The sequence below is a fragment of the Chlorocebus sabaeus genome, chromosome 8, assembly GCF_047675955.1.
Source record: "Chlorocebus sabaeus isolate Y175 chromosome 8, mChlSab1.0.hap1, whole genome shotgun sequence".
NCBI classification, from domain to species: Eukaryota; Metazoa; Chordata; class Mammalia; order Primates; family Cercopithecidae; genus Chlorocebus; species Chlorocebus sabaeus.
Window position 1 is genome coordinate 71,060,322 of NC_132911.1, and position 19,146 is coordinate 71,079,467.

General features: G+C 40.1%; 1 protein-coding gene across 7 annotated transcripts in view; it reads left to right on the plus strand.

Annotated features, from left to right (window-relative positions):
* Positions 1-9,131, plus strand: part of SGK3 (serum/glucocorticoid regulated kinase family member 3) — a 142,779-nt gene extending 133,648 nt beyond the window's left edge. For 6 of the 7 annotated variants that reach the window (XM_008000790.3, XM_008000787.3, XM_038000446.2 and 3 more), the window contains one exon: positions 7,339-9,131. In XM_008000790.3, the coding sequence (XP_007998981.1) occupies positions 7,339-7,509 (171 nt within the window). In that variant the 3' untranslated portion in view covers positions 7,510-9,131. The remainder of the gene's footprint in view (positions 1-7,338) is intronic. The other variant, XM_073018130.1, reaches the window with a different exon arrangement.
* Positions 9,132-19,146: the final 10,015 nt, after the last annotated feature.

The window sequence follows — 19,146 nt, forward strand, 5'->3', positions numbered from 1 at the left end:
TTATACTATTAACTGGTGGAAAGTTTTGGAAAATACAGTAAATATATAACAACAGGGAAATTGTTAATAATCATCAGTAGGCCAGTAATGATGTTAGTAACTAATGATAGCTTCCTTTGTATAGGGATATACACTTTGTATATGTTATAATATATAATTTACTCTTCAAGCTACCAGCTTACTTATTAATAAGTATTACTTAGTAATACTATTACTGTTTTTCTTATTACACATTTTATAAATGAGGAAATAGAAGCTCAGAGATGTCTCATAGCTGGATGAAAAGTAGTAGAGCCAGGATTCTAATATATGCATGATTCCAGAGTCATTATTCTATGTTTCCTTATGTGCTATTGTCTTTTCTTGTTAAATTGTATAAAAATGAGCAAACACTTAGAAAATCCTTATAAAGTTACATGAAAACATGGTAATTACAATTTTTGTGACTTATAATTATAGCAATAAAAATAAGGATAAGGACTAGAATAGAATATAAACCAAGATTGGTTTGGAGTTTTAAGATCATAGGTGAATTTAAGTTTTTTGATGTTGCTGTAAAACTTAAGGAATACTTTTTTTTTTTTTTGAGACAGAGTCTCGCTGTGTCACCCAGGCTGGAGTGCAGTGGCCGGATCTCAGCTCACTGCAAGCTCCGCCTCCCGGGTTTACGCCATTCTCCTGCCTCAGTCTCCCGAGTAGCTGGGACTACAGACGCCCACCACCTCGCCCAGCTAGTTTTTTGTATTTTTTAGTAGAGACGGGGTTTCACCATGTTAGCCAGGATGGTCTCGATCTCCTGACCTCGTGATCCGCCCGTCTCGGCCTCCCAAAGTGCTGGGATTACAGTCTTGAGCTACCACGCCCGGCCTTTTTTTTTTTTTTTTTGGAGACAGAATCTTGCTCTGTCGCCAGGCTGGAGTGCAGTGGCGCAATCTTGGCTCACTACAACCTCTGCCTCCCTGGTTCAGGAGATTCTCCTGCCTCAGCCTCCTGAGTAGCTGGGACTACAGGGGTGCGCCACCACGCCCAGCTAATTTTTGTATTTTTAGTGGAGATGGGGTTTCACCATGTTGGCCAAATGGTCTCGATCTCTTGACCTTATGATCTACCTGCCTCAGCCTCCCAAAGTGCTGGGATTACACGCATGAGCCACCGTACCTGGCCAGGAATACTTTTTTAATAAATTAGAGCAGATAAGGAGATCAGGAAAGTATTACTTAATAGTCTGTCAGGCTTTGTTCAAGGTTAATTTCTATACATAGCTCCTAGCTGGTATTAATAGGTGTAATATTTTACACCTACATACATAATATTTGTAGACTGACTTATTTCATGTAGTGCATCCAGGAATGACACCATTAAGAATAATTTTGGTCCCAAATTTGTAGAGTTTGTGGTAGGAAACTAAGACTCTTAAGAATTATTTTTCTCTTTAGACTAAGTATCTTAGCAGAATTTAATTACATTCAAATAAATATATCATCAGGCATGTTGAATTAGGGACTCCTAAGCGACATTGGAAATGGATAGCTCCAGCATTGGATCCCTGCTCTTCTCTGATTAACTAGAAGTTAAGCTTCTCTATACTTATTTTTTCTTTCACAACATGAGCTGTGAGGTTTAATTCAGGTAACATTTGTAAAGCACCAGAGTGCACTGCACACAGTAGATATTTAATTAGTAATATCTTTTTTTTATCATTTTCCCTCTGGGAATTTTTCCGTTAAATATTTATTGGTAACTTGGTTAGAAAACACAAATAAGTAGAACATAGGCTCTGTCTTCAAGAAAATTACAGTTAAGGGGATAAAATATATAAAGAGAAGAGTTAAATAATTATATATTTAGTGTATATCAGGCATTCAGTGTAGTGGAATTAAAATATGTAATGTGAGACAAAAAAACAGATGCCTCATAATAACTTACGGTTGCATCTGTGGGGGAAAAACAGTTGACAGAAATAGTCTTTGATGCGTATTCTTTCAGTGAATAAAATAAATTAGTTGATTTTCCAGTCTGCTTAGTGTTTTATATTTTAATAGGGTAGTTACTAGGAAAAGAGACAGTGGGGTTATTGACCATGCTAAGCTTCAGTATTTCTATGATGAATGTTGCTAGCAGTTAGTGAGAATTATTTCAAAATCTAACAGGTTGCATAAAATATTTACTTCAATTATACATGTCCAACTAGTCTACATTAAAAAAGGACTGGAAGCAGTTTATTTCTCTGTTTACAATGGGTAAAAACGCATTCTGGATTCTCTTTTTTAGCCCACAAACTTGAGGTTATACTGCTAAATGTTTAATTTATCCTAATAAGATTTGGTTGCTTAATTTTATTCTCTCAACAGCTGATAGAGAAAGCATAAGAGCAGTGACCTAAAATGGGTTAATACAATGAATGGGTACATTATTATATTTTAATCTTTTTTTTGCTATAAAATTCATCAACAAGTAGTTTTTGACACTTTGAAAGATTTCTCATTATACCATTTCAGAACAACCAACACAAAACAAGTACCTCCAAAATAAGCCATATTCATATAGGATTTCATTGAAGCTCCATCTGAAATCCTCTAAGTTACTATGAAGCATATCCTAACATTCCATTCTATGTTGGATACATCCAGGTTTTGATCCTTGCCTCCACTTTAATCCTCAGAAAAACTCACTTTGTTGCTGGTTTCATTTTGGCATCTCTTGGAATACAAATTGCTCAGGTTTTTCACTCCATTTTTGAAATACCGACTATTCTGCATAGCTAATAGTTTACAGTTCTGTGGCCTCAGTCCCTGCTTTAGGAATTTCTGTTTATTATGTATAAAATTTTGGAAAAGTATGAAAACAAAATTGACTGCTTGGTGGGAGAGGGCTCACCAACATTTCAAATTAGAGGTTCCCCCCCAAATAATCCTTAAAGTAAAAGTATAGCATAGAAAATAATCCCTAAATTTAAAAGTATGGCATAGTCCTGCCCTGAGGGGGTAGACGTGGTATGCAGCTGTGATAGGAGTGACTTGGCCATGCTCCAAGTGGGTCATTCAGAAGCCACATCTGAGGGGTGGGTCTGGACCTGGGGAGAGGCTGGCATCATTCTAACAATTCTGTAAGATGAAAGAAAATATTCATTGCTGGGTCAGTGAATCACTCTTTTTAATGGTGGTTAACACTAGCTAAGTGTTAAGGGATTGGATGTGGTAGGAAGGGAAATACTATGAAAATACAGGGGTTTGGAAAGGACAGATTGGAGTGAGGGTGCGTATTAGTACCAGGACATAGTTATGCTGTACATTTCCAAGTAGAGGGGAGAAAAAAGGAATTAACTTCTAGTGCGTGCCCACTGTGTACCCAGCATTGTGTTAGGTCCTTGATACGCATTCCCAAACCCTCTGAAGAATTAAAACCTAGGTATGGGCTGAACACAGTGGCTCATACCTATAATCCCAGTACTTTGTGAGGCTGAGGTGGGTGGATTTTTTGAGCCCAGGAGTTCCAGACCAGCCTGGGTAACATGGCAAGACCCTGTCTCTTAACAACAACAACAACAAAAAGCGAAAAATAGCTGGGTTTGGTGGCACGCACCTGTAGTCACACCTATTCCAGGCACCTAAAAGTAACCCTTGCAAGACCTAAAATAATATTTTTGTGTATAATCTTTAAGTGAAGAATGCTTTTTAAAGCACGACCCAGAAGCCATAAGAGAAAAAAGTTGGTAGACTTGACTACATAAAATTTCATTTATTGATTGATTGATTGAGACAGAGTCTTGCTCTGTTGCCCAGGCTGGAGTGTAGTGGCGTTATCTCGGTTCACTGAAACCTCCGCCTCCCAGGTTTAAGCTATTCTCCTGCCTCAGCCTCCCAAGTAACTGGGACTACAGGTGTGCACCACCACACCCGGCTGCTTTTTGTATTTTTAGTAGAGATGGGCAGAGCCCTCACTCTTTTTTTTTAATTGTTTTTATTTATTTATTTATTTATTTTTGAAATGGAGTCTTGCTCTGTCACTTTTTAAAGCATGACCCAGAAGCCATAAGAGAAAAAAGTTGGTAGATTTGACTACATAAAATTTCATTTCATTTATTGATTGATTGATTGAGACAGAGTCTTGCTCTGTCACCCAGGCTGGAGTGCAGTGGCATGATCTTGGCTCACTGCAACCTCCACCTACCGGGTTCAAGTGATTCTCTTGCCTCAGCCTCCCAAGTAGCTGGGACTACAGGTGCCTGCCACCATGCCTGGCTAAATTTTTGTATTTTTAGTAAAGACGGGGTTTCATCGTATTAACCAGGATGGTCTCGATCTCCTGACCTCGTGATCCGCCTGCCTCGTCCTCCCAAAGTGCTGGGATTACAGGCATGAGCCACCGTGCCTGGCCCGCCCTCACTCTTAATAAAGCACATAGTACAGGTTGAGTATCCTTTATCTGAAATGTTTGGGACTAGAAGTGTTTTAGATTTGGGATTGTTTTTTGGATTTTGGGATTTACTTAGTGATTGAGCATCCCAAATCTGAAAATCTGAAATTCAAAATGCTCCAGTGACTGTCATGTAGATGCTCAAAATTTTTGGATTTTGGAGCATTTTGGATTTGGGATGCTCAGCCTGTATTATTCCTGCCAGTATCAGCCATGGGCCATGAGGGCATTATAAAGGCAAGTCAGAGAACATTGCCAGTCATTTGAGTACCTTCTACATGTTACATTCTGGAAATTTTATTTATTAACACATCAGATGCTTGCAACAACCTGAGGTAGGTGATAGTATTATTACTTTATGGAAGAAGAAACAAGCTCATAGAGATAGAGTAGTTTATATAACAAATTACACAACTGTAATCCCAGCACTTTGAGAGGCCAAGACAGGCATATCACTTGAGGTCAGAAGTTCGAGACCAGCCTGGCCAACATGGCGAAACCCTGTCTCTACTAGAAATACAAAAATTAGCTGGGCATGGTGGCACATACCTGTAGTCATGATAATTGCTTGAACCTGGAAAGTGGAGGTTTCAGTGAGCCAAGATCACGCCACTATACTCCAGCCTGGGTAACATAATGAGATTCTGTCTCAAAAAAAAAAGACAGCTAGCAAATTTTGTAGCCAGAATTCAAGAGCCCATGCTTGAAGGATTGTATATAAGAATTTGATGAGGAAAAATACATACATGCATACATACATATAAAATTTCTAGCATTCTTTGTCTCTATGGGGGATTTTCTCATATGGGAGGATCTAGCATTCTGGGTTTTTGTGGTCTCTGCTCAGTCCGTAGATGTACAAGGCTATTATCCTTTGCTTGTAATATCTGTTCTGAATTTCTATGAGTGCACCCTCAGTTAGACTTAATGACTTGAACATTTTAAGGGTTCCCTTCCGTGTAGAGCAGAAATAACCTAGAAATTCAGGGATGGACTTTTTTTTTTTTTGAGACGGAGTCTCGCTCTGTCGCCCAGGCTGCAGTGCAATGGCGCGATCTCGGCTCACTGCAAGCTCCGCCTCCCAGGTTCACGCCATTCTCCTGCCTCAGCCTCCTGAGCAGCTGGGAATACAGGCGCCCGCCACCAGGCCCAGCTAATTTTTTGTATTTTTTTAGTAGAGACGGGGTTTCACCTTGTTAGCCAGGATGGTCGCGATCTCCTAACCTCGTGAACCGCTCGCCTAGGCCTCCCAAAGTGCTGGGATTACAGTCGTGAGCCACCGTGCCCGACCAGGGATGGACTTTAAGAGTGAATCACCTGAATTTGTATCCTAGTTTTTGTCTATAAATTTATTGGGGCTGGGCATGGCGGCTCATGGCTGTAATCTCAACACTTTGGGAGGCTGAGGTGGGAGGATTGCTTGAGCCCAGGAGTTCAAGACCAGCCTGGACAACATGGTGAGACCTCGACTCCACTAAAAATAAAAAATAAGCCAGGTATAGTGACATATGCCTGTGGTCCCAGCTACTTGGGTAAGGCTTAGGCAGGATGATCCCTTGAGCCCAGGAGGTGGAAGCTGCAGTGAGCTGTGATTGTGCCACTGCATTCCATCCTGGGCTACAGGATGACACCCTGTCTCAAAATTGTGTGTGTGTGTGTGTGTGTGTGTGTGTGTGTGTGTAGGAAAGGTAGAGTCTATTAGCTTGCATCAGATTTGTAAAGGAAAATTAAGAATGACCGTCTATGAGCTTAAGCAGCCATCATGCTTAATTTTCATATCAGGACTTCGTAGCCCTCCAGAGCTAAGATGCCCTAGTCAAATGCTTTATGACATTCTCTGTAGCACAGTAAGAGTCATCTTTCACAATTTTGCTTATAACCAATAACCTAATCAAATAACTGATAACAAAATTATAATTTTACTTATAACTGCTTCATTTCTTCATCAGAAGACTTAACCTACCCATAATTGAGAAACCAGATGGATAGGCATTTTATGGAAATGCAAATACAAAATGCTATCCTGAAAACCTACCTGAGACCTCTTTCTAAACTTAGGTGTAGTGAGGCAGTGATGGGTAGAGAGAAAGGGGATCAGTGACAAGCCTTGAGATTTAAATTAACAGTGAATCTCTGTTTGTGAGCCTTCCTTACCTTTCTCTCTCCTCCCCCAACTCAAAAAGAACCTTAACTGTTAGAACAAGCTTGTTCAACCCACGGTCTGTGGGCTGCATGCAGCACAGGGTGGTTTTGAATGCGGCCCAACACAAATTCTTAAACTTTCTATAAAACATTGAGAGTTTTTTTGCATTTTTTTGTTTGCTTTTTAGCTCATCAGCTATTGTTAGTGTTAGTGAGGGTGGTCCAAGACCATTCTTCTTTTAGTGTGGCCCAGGGAACCCAAAAGATTGGACACCCCTGTTTCAGAAGGACAGATAACTTCACCTAAATAATAAAGGTCAGGAAAGGAAAAACAGAAAAGTGTTTCAAGGGAATGAATTAGGAAGACATCTAAACTTGCCAGCAATAAACACACAAATTCATAAAGGAGTTGTAATAAAAGACTAAATTGGGCCAGGTGCAGTGGCTCACGCCTGTAATCCCAGCACTTTGGGAGGCTGAGGCAGGTGAATCACGAGGTCACCATGTCAGCCTGACCAACACAGTGAAACCCTGTATCTACTAAAAATACAAAAAGTTAGCTGGGCGCAGTGGGTGGGTGCCTATAATCCCAGCTACTCAGGAGGCTGAGGCCGGAGAACTGCTTGAACCCAGGAGGCGGAGGTTGCAGTGAGCCAAGATCATGCCACTGGCACTCCAGCACGGGTGGCAGTGCGAGACCCTGTCTCAAAAAAATAAATAAAGGATTAAATTAATGAAAGAAAAGCTAAGATGAATAATACTGTGCTTTTGATGTTTTAGGCTGGACCAGATGATATCAGAAACTTTGACACAGCATTTACAGAAGAAACAGTTCCATATTCTGTGTGTGTATCTTCTGACTATTCTATAGTGAATGCCAGTGTATTGGAGGCAGATGATGCATTCGTTGGTTTCTCTTATGCGCCTCCTTCAGAAGACTTATTTTTGTGAACAGTTTGCCATTCAGAAACCATTGAGCAAAATAAGTCTATAGATGGGACTGAAACTTCTATTCATGTGAATATATTCAAATATGTATAACTAGTGCCTCATTTTTACATGTAATGATGAAAACTGAAAAAATGTATTTTCTGCTATGTGCAAGAAAAATAGGGCATTTCAAAGAGCTGTTTTGATTAAAATTTATATTCTTGTTTAATAAGCTTATTTTTAAACAAAATTTAAAAGCTCTTATTCTTAGCATTAACCTATTTTTAAAGAAACCTTTTTTGCTATTGACTGTTTTTTCCCTCTAAGTTTACACTAACATCTACCCAAGATAGACTATTTTTTAACAGTCAATTTCAGTTCAGCTAACATATATTAATACCTTTGTAACTCTTTACTATGGCTTTTGGTATCACATCAAAACTATGCAATTGGTACATGGTTGTTTAAGAAGAAACCGTATTTTTCCATGATAAATCACTGTTTGAAATATTTGGTTCATGGTATGATCAAAGTATAAAAGCATAATGAATACATTGGCTGCTAGTTAACAATTGGAATAACTTTATTCTGCAGATCATTTAAGAAGTAACAGGCCAGGCGCGGTGGCTCACGCCTATAATCCCAGCACTTTGGGAGGCTGAGGTGGGTGGATCACCTGAGGTCAGGAGTTCAAGACCAGCCTGACCAACATGGAGAAACCCTGTCTCCACTAAAAATACAAAATTGGTGGGGCATGGTGGCACATGCCTATAATCCCAGCTACTCGGGAGGCTAAGGAAGGAGAATTGCTTGAACCCAGGAGGAGGTGAGGGTTGCTGTGAGCCGAGATTGCGCCATTGCACTCCAGCCTGGGCAACAAGAGGGAAACTCCATCTCAAAAAAAAAAAAGTAACAAAAAGAAATTATTTGTTTTTGAAATACCAGTTCAACTGTGTGGATTATTTTTCCTCTGAAGGAAAAGAAAAGTTTAATGGTTAGGATTTTTAAGTATTCCCAAAGATCTGAAGGGTAATAAAATGTACTGCTGGATTTTTTAAGGTGGTACCAAAAATGAATGTCTCTCTGTCATCTATTTATATTACAAATACATTGTGTTTATGTTCTGTTCATCTTTTGAATGTTTAGTATGCTATTAAGTCATTCTAAATCTTTGTATTTGCTTTTGCAAATAGGTATTTCAAAGCTCTTTTCCTAATTGGTTAAGTAAAATAAAAAATTGAGCTTTCTAGAGTATTTGCCTAATTGGGAATTAAAAAGTAAAATAACGGCCAGGCATGGTGGCTCATGCCTATAATCCCAGTATCCTGGGAGGCCGAGGCAGGCAGATTATTTGAGCTCAGGAGTTTGAGACCATCGTGGTCAACGTAGCGAAACCCTATCTCTACAAAAAATACAAAAATTAGCCAGACATGGTGGCACATATCTTTAGTCCCAGCTACTCTGGAGGCTGAAGTTGGAGATGACTTGAGCCCAGGAGATGGAAGTTGCAGTGAACTGAAATCGTGCCACTGCACTTTTCAGCCTGGATGCCAGAGCGAGACCCTAGTTAAGGAAAAAAAAAAAGAAAAAAACAAATTGTGGGTCAGTGTAAATGTATATAGTTTTATTGCAATGTAACAAAAGCTGAAAATCAGGCAGATGTGTATTCAGTATCCAATTCAATATATCTTAGAAAAAGTGCAGGAAACAGACCTTAAAATCGTAACCTACCAACTAACTTACATGCTTATAAAAGTAAAGGAGAATAACTGGCTGGGCATGGTGGCTTGTGCCTATAAAATCCCAGCACTTTGGGAGGCCAAGGCAGGAGGATCAGTTGAGCCCACGAGTTCAAGACTAGCCTGGGCAATGTAGTGACATTAAAAAAAAAAAAAGAGAGAGAATACAGAAGAACTTTAAAAAATTAAAAATAAGCTTACCTTGGATTCTTGGCTTAGAGTAGAGGTTTTTTTAAGTTATGTAGGAAACATTTTTGTAAAAGTTTAATGACCCACGTTAGATGTTCCAAGAGCAAGCATCCCTTCCATGTATGTCTTGAGAAAGAAATCACGAAAGCATTTCTCACCAATATTCTTTGGCTTAAAAGTGTTTAGCAGAATTGGGTAGTGGGGGTGGCAGTGTGCTTTTCTTATATTAATAATATTTACATCCAATACACTGAATCTTCCTTTAGAGGTAAGACTTTAATATCTACACTGTAAATATTTGGTTTATTTGGCACTACTGTAAGTTTTGTTTTTACACAAAGCTCTTATTATAAAGCAAAATAAAAATTGTAGTTTCTTGTATGATTTTTTTGTACTCATTCATTCCTGTTAAGCTGCCAAAAATTAAAGTGCAATATTGTATATTTTTAAGAACAAATTTAAAATAGAATTTTGATGTTTCTCAGATCACAAGAAATACAAATCTATATAGTATAATAAAATCAGCAAAAAAATCAACTAATGTCTGTCATTATTTGAAATTGAAATTGGTAATGGTTACAATAGTCATTATAAAATGAATTATTTATATGTGTGAGGGAAAATAAAATTTGAACAAATTATTTGGACACATGAATTACTAGATTATCATAGGCTTATGTGTATAATATCCAGAGAACAAAATGTTTTCTAAGTTTCAAGTTTATCTTTTCTCTCATAGCATAAGCCTTTTAGGAAAATGTATACCCTTCGAATAACCATTTCATGGTTATTATCAAAATATACCAGAAGGTCTAAATGAAGACTCTTAACATTTTTCATGTTACCCATACCTCCCATTTTATTGCATATGGTATAAAATAGGGCTTCCCAACCATTGTTGCCTCATGATACACACTGAAAATTACCACATTTGTCACACTTGGGGAATAGGTGCCCAACGGTGCAGGCAGTGGTAGTAGATCCTCTGTGTGAAGTTTTCATACGCAACTTACAAAGAAAGCCAGCAAACACTGTTTAGATATGATTTAAGAAGAGTTAGCATTTGAATGGAGGTTTAAATATTCTGAATTTTTACCACTGAAAAATGTATCATTACCAATATTTTGAGCATGTTTGTAACAAATAATAGTGATTTGCCACAGTCAAATGATACTATAGTACACAAACATAAGTCATTCTTTTGTATATAATGTACTCTATTAAAAGGAATAGATATGCAGGAGCATTTTTGGTAATGCTGTAATGACCTTTTCAATACAGTGTTAAAACTGATAACTTCATCCCTCATACAAGCAGTTTGGAAATTAAGTCTGTTTTTGAAGTGGGATTTCCCATTCATTCATTTATCGAGACTGTCTCACCCTGTTGCCCAGGCTGGAGGGCAGTGGTGCAATTTCAGCTCACTGCAACCGCCATCTCCCAGGTTCAAGTGATTCTCGTTCTTCAGCCTCCTGAGTAGCTGGGACTACAGGCATGCACCACCACACCCAGCTGATTTTTGTATTTTTTAGTAGAGACAGGGTTTGGCCAGGCTGGTTTGAAACTCCTGGCCTCAAGTGATATGCCTGCCTCAGCCTCCCAGAGTGCTGGGATTACAGGCATGAGCCACCATGCGAGGCCTGGAGGAGGATATAACAATTCTAAATATATGTGCACCCAACACTGGAGCACCCAGATTAATAACAAAGCAAATATTACTAGGTCTAAAGAGAGATACAGACAGTAATACAATAATGGGGAATTTCAATATCCCCCTCTCAGTATTAGATCACCTAGACAGAAAATCAAGAAACATTGAATTTAAACTGGACTTTAGACAAATAGACCTGTCAGATATTTACATGACGTATCTAACAACTGCAGAATATATATTCATTTCATCAGCACATAGAACATTCTCCAGAATAGACCATATGTTAAGCTACAAAACAAGCCTCAACAAATTTTTTTAAATCAATGTATCATGTATCTTCTCAGACCACAATGGAATAAAACCAGGAATCCATACCAAGAGTAACTTTGGAGAGTGTAAATATGTGGAAATTGAACAACATGCTCCTGGATGACTGACCATTGGGTCAACAAAGAAATTAGGATAAAAGTGGAGAAAAAATTTTTGAAACAGATGAAAATGGAAACATGACGTACCAAAACCTGTGGGATGCAGCAAAAGTAACACTAAAGAGAAGCTTATGGTAATAAATGCCTACATCCAAAAAGTAGCAAGGTTACAAATTAACAATCTAACAATGTACTTCAAGGAACCAGGAAAAGCAAGAACAAACAAAACCCAAGATGAGCAGAAGAAACAATAAAGATCAGGGCAGAACTAAATGAAATAAACTAAACGATATAAAGGATCAATGAATTAAATTGGTTCTCAGAAAAGATAAAATTGATAAACAAGTAGACTAAACAATATAAAGGATCAATGAATTAAGTTGGTTCTTGGAAAAGATAAAATTGATAAACTGCTAGCGAGATTAGCCAAGAAAATAAGACCACCCAAATAATCAGAAATGAAAAAGGAGACATCACAACTGATACCACACAAATAGAAAAGATTATCAAATTATTATGAACAACTATACATAGGAAAACCTAGGGCCAGGCGCGGTGGCTCACGCCTGTAATCCCAGCACTTTGGGAGGCCAAGGTGGGTGGATCATGAGGTCAGGAGATCGAGACCATCCTGGCTAACATGGTGAAACCCCATCTCTACTAAAAATACAAAAAATTAGCTGGGTTTGGTGGCGGGCGCCCGTAGTCTCAGCTACTGGGGAGGCTGAGGCAGGAGAATGGTGTGAACCCGGGAGGCAGAGCTTGCAGTGAGCCAAGATGGCACCACTGCACTCCAGCCTGGGTGACAGAGCAAGACACTGTCTCAAAAAAAAAAAAAGAAAACTGAGAAGTGGATAAATTCCTGGAAACATAAAACCTACCAAGATTGAATCAGGAAGAAATGGAATACCTGAATGGACCAGTAATGAGTAGCAAGATTGAATCAGTAACAAAAAGTCTCCCAACAAAAAAAAGCTTATGACTAAATGGAATCACAGCCAAATCAAAATGATAATACACCACAATCAACTAGGATTTATACTTGATCCTATGTCAAGTATATGTAACAGATGCAAGGATGGTTCAGCATATGCAAATCAATACACATGATACATCACATTAACAGAATGGAGAAAACACATGATCATCTCAATAGTTGGAGAAAAAGCATTTCATAAAATTCAACATCCCTTTGTCATAAAAACCCTTAATAAAACAAGACATAGAAGGAATATACCTAAAAATAATAAAGGCCATATATGATAAACCCAGAGGTAATATAATAAATGGAAAAAGTTGAAAGCCTTTTCTCTAAGAACTGGAACAATACAAGGACACCCATTTTCACTACTTCTATTTGACATAGTTCTGGAAGTCATAGCCAGAGCCATCAGGCAAGAGAAAGAAAAAGCATCCAAGTTGGAAAAGAGTAAGTTAAGCTGGGCGCAGTGGCTCACACCTGTAATCCCAGCACTTTGGGAGGCTGAGGCAGGTGGATTGCTTGAGGTCAGGAATTTGAAACCAGCCTGGCCAACATGGGGAAACCCCATCTCTACTAAAATACAAAAATTAGCTAGTCGTAGTGGCGGGTGCTTGTAATACCAGCTATTAGGGAGGCTGAGGCAGGATAATCGCTTGAACCCAGGAGGGAGGCAGAGGTTGCAGTGAGCTGAGATGGCGCTACTACACTGCAGCCCGGGTGACAGCGAGACTGTCTCAAAAAAAAAAAAAAGAAGTTAAATTGACCCTCTTCACTGATGATTTTTTTTTTTTCTTTTGAGACATAGTCTTGCCCTCATGCCCAGGCTGAAGTGCAGTAGTGCAATCACGGTTTGCTATAGCTCAATCTCCCAGGCTCAAGTGATGCTCCCACCTCAGCCTCTCAAGTAACTGGGACTACAGGCACACACCTGTAGTTTATCATATAGCCAGTCATGCCTGGCTAACTTCATTTTTAGTAGAGATGAGGTATTCCTATGTTGCCCAGTCTGGTCTCGAACTCCTGACCTCAAGCAGTCCTCCCTCCTCAGCCTCCCAAAATGTTGGGATTACAGGCATGAACCACCACACCTGGCCTGATCCTATATCTAGGAAAACCTGGCCACGCACAGTGGCTCATGTCTGTAATCCCAGCACTTAGGAGGCCAAGGCAGGCAGGTCACTGAGTCCAGGAGTTGAAGACCAGCCTGGCTAACATGGTGAAACCCTGTCTCTACAAAAAAATAAAAAATTATCCAGACATGTTGGTACATGTCTGTAGTCCCAGCTACTTGGGAAGCAAAGGTGAGAGGATTGCTTGAGCCCAGAAGGTCGACGTTGCAGTGAGCTGTGATTGCACCACCAATGCACTCCAACTGGGCTGCAGAGTGAGACTCTGTCTCAAAAAAAAAAAAAAAAAAAAAAAAAAAAAGAAAAGAAAAGAAAAAGAAAGAGAGAAAGTAAAAGACTCCACCCCAAAACTCTTAGGTTTGATAAATGAATTCCATAAAATTGCAGGATACAAAATCAACATACTAAAATCAGTAGCTTTTTTTTTTTTTTTTTAAGCCAGAGCCTCACTCTATTGCCCAGGCTGAAGTGCAGTGGCGCAATCTCAGCTCACTACAACCTCCACCTCCTGGGTTTAAGTGATTCTCCTGCCTCAGCCTCCCAAGTAGCTGGGATTACAGGCGACCGCCACCACGCCCGGCTAATTTTTGTATTTTTAGTAGAGACAGGGTTTCACCATGTTGGCCAGGCTTGTCTTGAACTCCTGACTTCAGGTGATCCACCTGCCTTGGCCTCCCAAACTGTTGGGATTACAGGCATGAGCCACCACACCCGGCCAGTAGCATTTTTATACACCGATAATGATCTAGCTGAGAAAGCAAGTAAGAAGGCAGTTCCATTTACAATAGCAACAAAGCAGCAGCAACAACCAAAAAACAACTAGGAATAAATTTAAATAAGGGGGTGAAAGATCTCTACAAGGAAAACTGGAAAACACTGATGAAAGAAATTGAATATGACACAAATGGAAAAACATCTCATGGATCATGGATCAGAAGAATTAATATCATTAAAATGACCATGATGCCCAAAGCAACCTATAGATTGAATGCAATTCTTACCAGAATTAGAAAAGCTATCCTAAAATTCATATGGAACCAAAAAAGAGCCTGAATTGCCAAAGAAAGCCTGAGCAAAAAGAGCAAAGCTTGGCTGGGTGGCTCACACCTGTTAACCCCAGTACTTTGCGAGCCCAAGGCAGGAAGAAGACTTGAGCCCATGGCAATGAAGAGAGACTCCATCTCTACAAAAAATTTTAAAAACTAGCCAGGCGGCCGGGCGCGGTGGCTCAAGCCTGTAATCCCAGCACTTTGGGAGGCCGAGACGGGCGGATCACAAGGTCGGGAGATCGAGACCATCCTGGTTAACCCAGTGAAACACCGTCTCTACTAAAAAATACAAAAAATTAGCCGGGTGCAGTGGCGGGCGCCTGTAGTCCCAGCTACTCGGGAGGCTGAGGCAGGAGAATGGTGTAAACCCGGGAGGCGGAGCTTGCAGTGAGCTGAGATCCGGCCACTGCACTCCAGCGAGACTCCGTCTCCAAAAAAAAAAAAAAAAAAAAAAAAAAACTAGCCAGGCATGGTGGCATGTGCCAGTAATCCCAGCTTCTTGGGAGGCTGAGGCAGGAGGATCGCTTGAACCTGGGAGTCCAAGGCTGCAGTGAGTTGTGATCACGCCACTGCACTCCAGCCTGGGTGACGGTGCAAGATCCCATCTCCAAAAAACAAACAAAAAGAAAGAAAAAAAAAAACAAAGCTGGAGGCATCATTACCTGATTTTAACATATATTACAAGGCTGGCTGGGTGTGATGGCTCACACCTGCAATCCTAGCACTTTGGGAGGCTGAGATGGGCAGGTTGCTTGAGCCCAGGAGTTCAAGACCAGCAGGGCAACATGGTGAGATCCTGTCTACAAAAAATACAAAAAAAATTAGCTGGGTGTGGTGGTGCACACCTGTAGTCCCAGCTACTCGGGAGGCTGAGGCAGAAGGATCTTCTAATAGATTTTTCTGTCTTTAATACATCCTTTAAAATACCTGGTAAGTCAGGTGTGGTTAGTCCCAGCTATTGCAGAGGCTGAAGTGGGAGGATCCCTTGAGCCCAGGAGACGAAGGTTGCAGTGAGCTGAGATGGCACCACTGCATTCCAGGCTGGGTGACAGAATGAGACTGTGTCTAAAAATATTTTTTTTAATTATCAGATGAAAACATGTCATGGCAAAAATAAAATTTAAAAATTAAAATTAAAAGAAAGCTTTGAAAAAAAATTTAAAAATAAAAAATTGGCCAGGTGTGGTGGCTCACGCCTGTAACCCCAACACTTTGGGAGGCCAAGGCGGGTGGATCACCTGAGGTCAGGAGTTCGAGACCAGCCTGGCCAACATGGGGACACTCCGTCTCTACTAAAAATACAAAAATCAGCCGGGTATGGTGGCAGGCGCCTATAATCCCAGCTACTCAGGAGGGTGAGGCAGGAGAATCGCTTGAACCTGGGAGGCGGAGGTTGCAGTGAGACGAGGTCACACCATCGCATTCTAACCTGGGAGACAAGAGCAAAACTCCATCTCAAAATAATAATAATAATAATAAAATAAAAACAAAAAATACAAAATAAAAGAAAGGTTTGTATTTCTCAAAACTCAAAAACTCATAAGACAATATGTAAGAGCCGTTCATTTTGCTGCATATTAATTATACCTCAATGAAAAATACTAAAAGGCAAAAAAAAAAAACTATATTAAAGGCAAAAGTAAAAATAATTCATAATTCTACCACCTTAATATTTGAGCCATTTTACCAGATTGCATGTAACTTGTTTCTGCTGTTTAGTGATGTTTTGTAAGAATGAAGTACTGTAAGTATGTAGCAATAAGCAACAATGGCATTTTGACTCTAGATATCACTATCATTTTCAGAGAGTTTGCAATGTATAAAAATGTGCTGAATTCTTAAGGTTTTAAATTCCAATTTTAGGTCTAACAGATTTTTTTTCTAAGAGTCTCACTTTGTTACCTAGGCCAGAGTCCAGTGGTGCAATCATAATGCACTGCAACTTCCCAGTCAGTCTCCCTAGTAGCTGGGACTACAGGTGCATGCATGCCATCACGATGCCTGACTGTGCAGATATTTTATAGTATGTATTAAATACATAAAAATCTATTAGAAGATTTTGCTGGATTTGGTTGATATAAAACTATTACTCTGGTGCAGAAATGAACAATGTTATGCTATGAACTGATTAAAATCAAAACTTTAAAATATCCGGATGCAGTGGCTCATGCCTGTAATCCCACCACTTTGGGAGGCTGAGGCAGGCAGTTCACCTGAGGTCAGGAGTTCAAGACCAGCCTGGCCAACATAGTGAAACCCCAACTTTACTAGAAATTCAAAAATTAGCCAGGTGTGGTGGCATGTGCCTATAATCCCAGCTACTTGGGAGGCTGAGGCACGAGAATTGCTTGGACCCAGGAGGCAGAGATCATGCCACTGCACTCCAACCTGGGCAACACAGCATGACTCCATCTCAAAAAAACTTTAAAATATATAGATACCTTCTAGAAGAATTTATTCTACTTTAAAATGCAATGGCCATCACCAGACCATAGCCTATTCCCATATAAAATTGTAGTTATTATCACAGAATTGTAGTGCAAGACAATTTGAACATCCTCCTTGTTGTTGTAAATGGATTTCTACTCCTAAAACATATTTTATCTCACAACTAAAATAGATTATATTCTCCCAGACAAACTCTGAGATGTTTTGCCACCCCTATTATATATATGAAAAGGGATGACCGCAATTACTTTTTCATGGTAAATGATCCAACCCAATGCAATGGAACAGAGTTGATAACTGTATCAAGGACACTAAAGGTCGAGGCTGGGCATGGTGGCTCATGCCTGTAATCCCAGCACTTTGGGAGACTGAGGTGGATGATTGCTTGAGCCCAGGAGTTTGAGACCAGCATGGGAAACAAAATGAGACCCCTGCCTCTACAAAAAAAAATTTAAAAGTTTGCCAGGCACGGTTGTAGTCTCAGCTACTTGGGAGGTTGAGGTGAGAGGATCACTTGAGCCAGGAGATTGAGACTGCAGTGAGCCCCGATTGGGCCCCTGCACCCCAGTCCTGTTACAGAGGTAGACCTTGTCTCAAAAAAAAAAAAAAAAAAAAAAGTGGGGGGGACCGGGCGCGGAGGCTCACGCCTGTAATCCCAGCACTTTGGGAGGCCGAGACGGGCAGATCACGAGGTCAGGAGATCGAGATCAGCCTGGCTAACGGTGAAACCCCGTCTCTACTAAAAATGCAAAAAATTAGCCAGGCGTGGTGGCGGGCGCCTGTAGTCCCAGCTACTCCGGAGGCTGAGGCAGGAGAATGGCGTGAACCCGGGAGGCGGAGCTTGGAGTGAGCCGAGATCGCACCACCGCGGTGCACTCCAGCCTGGGCGACTGAGCAAGACTGTCTCAAAAAAAAAAAAAAAAAAAAAAGGAATACTAATGGTGGAGAAGCAGGCACGATTTAAGGGTTTGGGGTTTTTTGGTAACAGTTTCATTAAGTTTATTTATTTATTTATTTATTTTTTTGAGACTAGGTCTGGCTCTATCGCCCAGGTTGGAGTGCAGTGGTGTGATATCTGCTCACTGCAACTTCTGCCTCCCGGATTCAAGTAATTCTCCTGCCTGCTAATAGTATTAATCCCGAGTAGCTGGGATTACAGGTGCGCACCACCACATCTGGTTAATTTTTGTATTTTTAGTAGAGATGGGGTTTCACCATGTTGTCCAGGCTGGTGTCCAACTCCCGACTTCAAGTGATCCACCCACCTTGGCCTCCCAAAGTGCTGGGATTATAGGCGTGAGCCACCGCACCTGGCCAACTTCAGTGATATTTAATTTAAGTACTGTACAATTCATCGATTTAAAATATACAGTTAACTGGCTTTCAGTAGATTCAGAGTTGTGCAACTATCAATCACCACAATCAATTTTAGATCATTTCCATCACTTCTAGAAAAAAAACCCATGTGAATTCATGAACAACAAAAAAATATGGCACACACACAATGGAATATTATTCAGCCTTAAAAAGGAAGAAACTAACATGCTACAACATGGATGAAACTGGAAGAAGTTCGGCAAAGTGAAATAAGCCCGTCACAAATGGACAAATACTGTATGATTCTATTTACATGAGGTACCTGGAGTAGCCGAATTCAAGGAGGCAAAAAATGATGGTTGCCAGGGGATGAGGAAGAGAAGAATGGGAAGTTATTTAATGTATATGGAGTTTCAGTTTGGGACAATGAAAACGGTTCTACAGATAGTGGTGATGAGTGCACAGTGTGAACGTAGGTAGTGTAACTGTACACTTTAGGATGGTTAAAATTGTATATTTTATGTATATTTTACGTATATTTTACCACAATTTAAAAAGAACAAGAAATCCCATAAGCATTAGCAATCATTCTGCATTCTCAACCAATCTCTGGGAAACCACAAATCCGCTTTCTCTCTTTATAGATTCGCCTATTCTGGACATTTCATATAAACGAAATTACACAACATATGGCCTTTTGTATCTGGCTTCTTCCACTTTACATA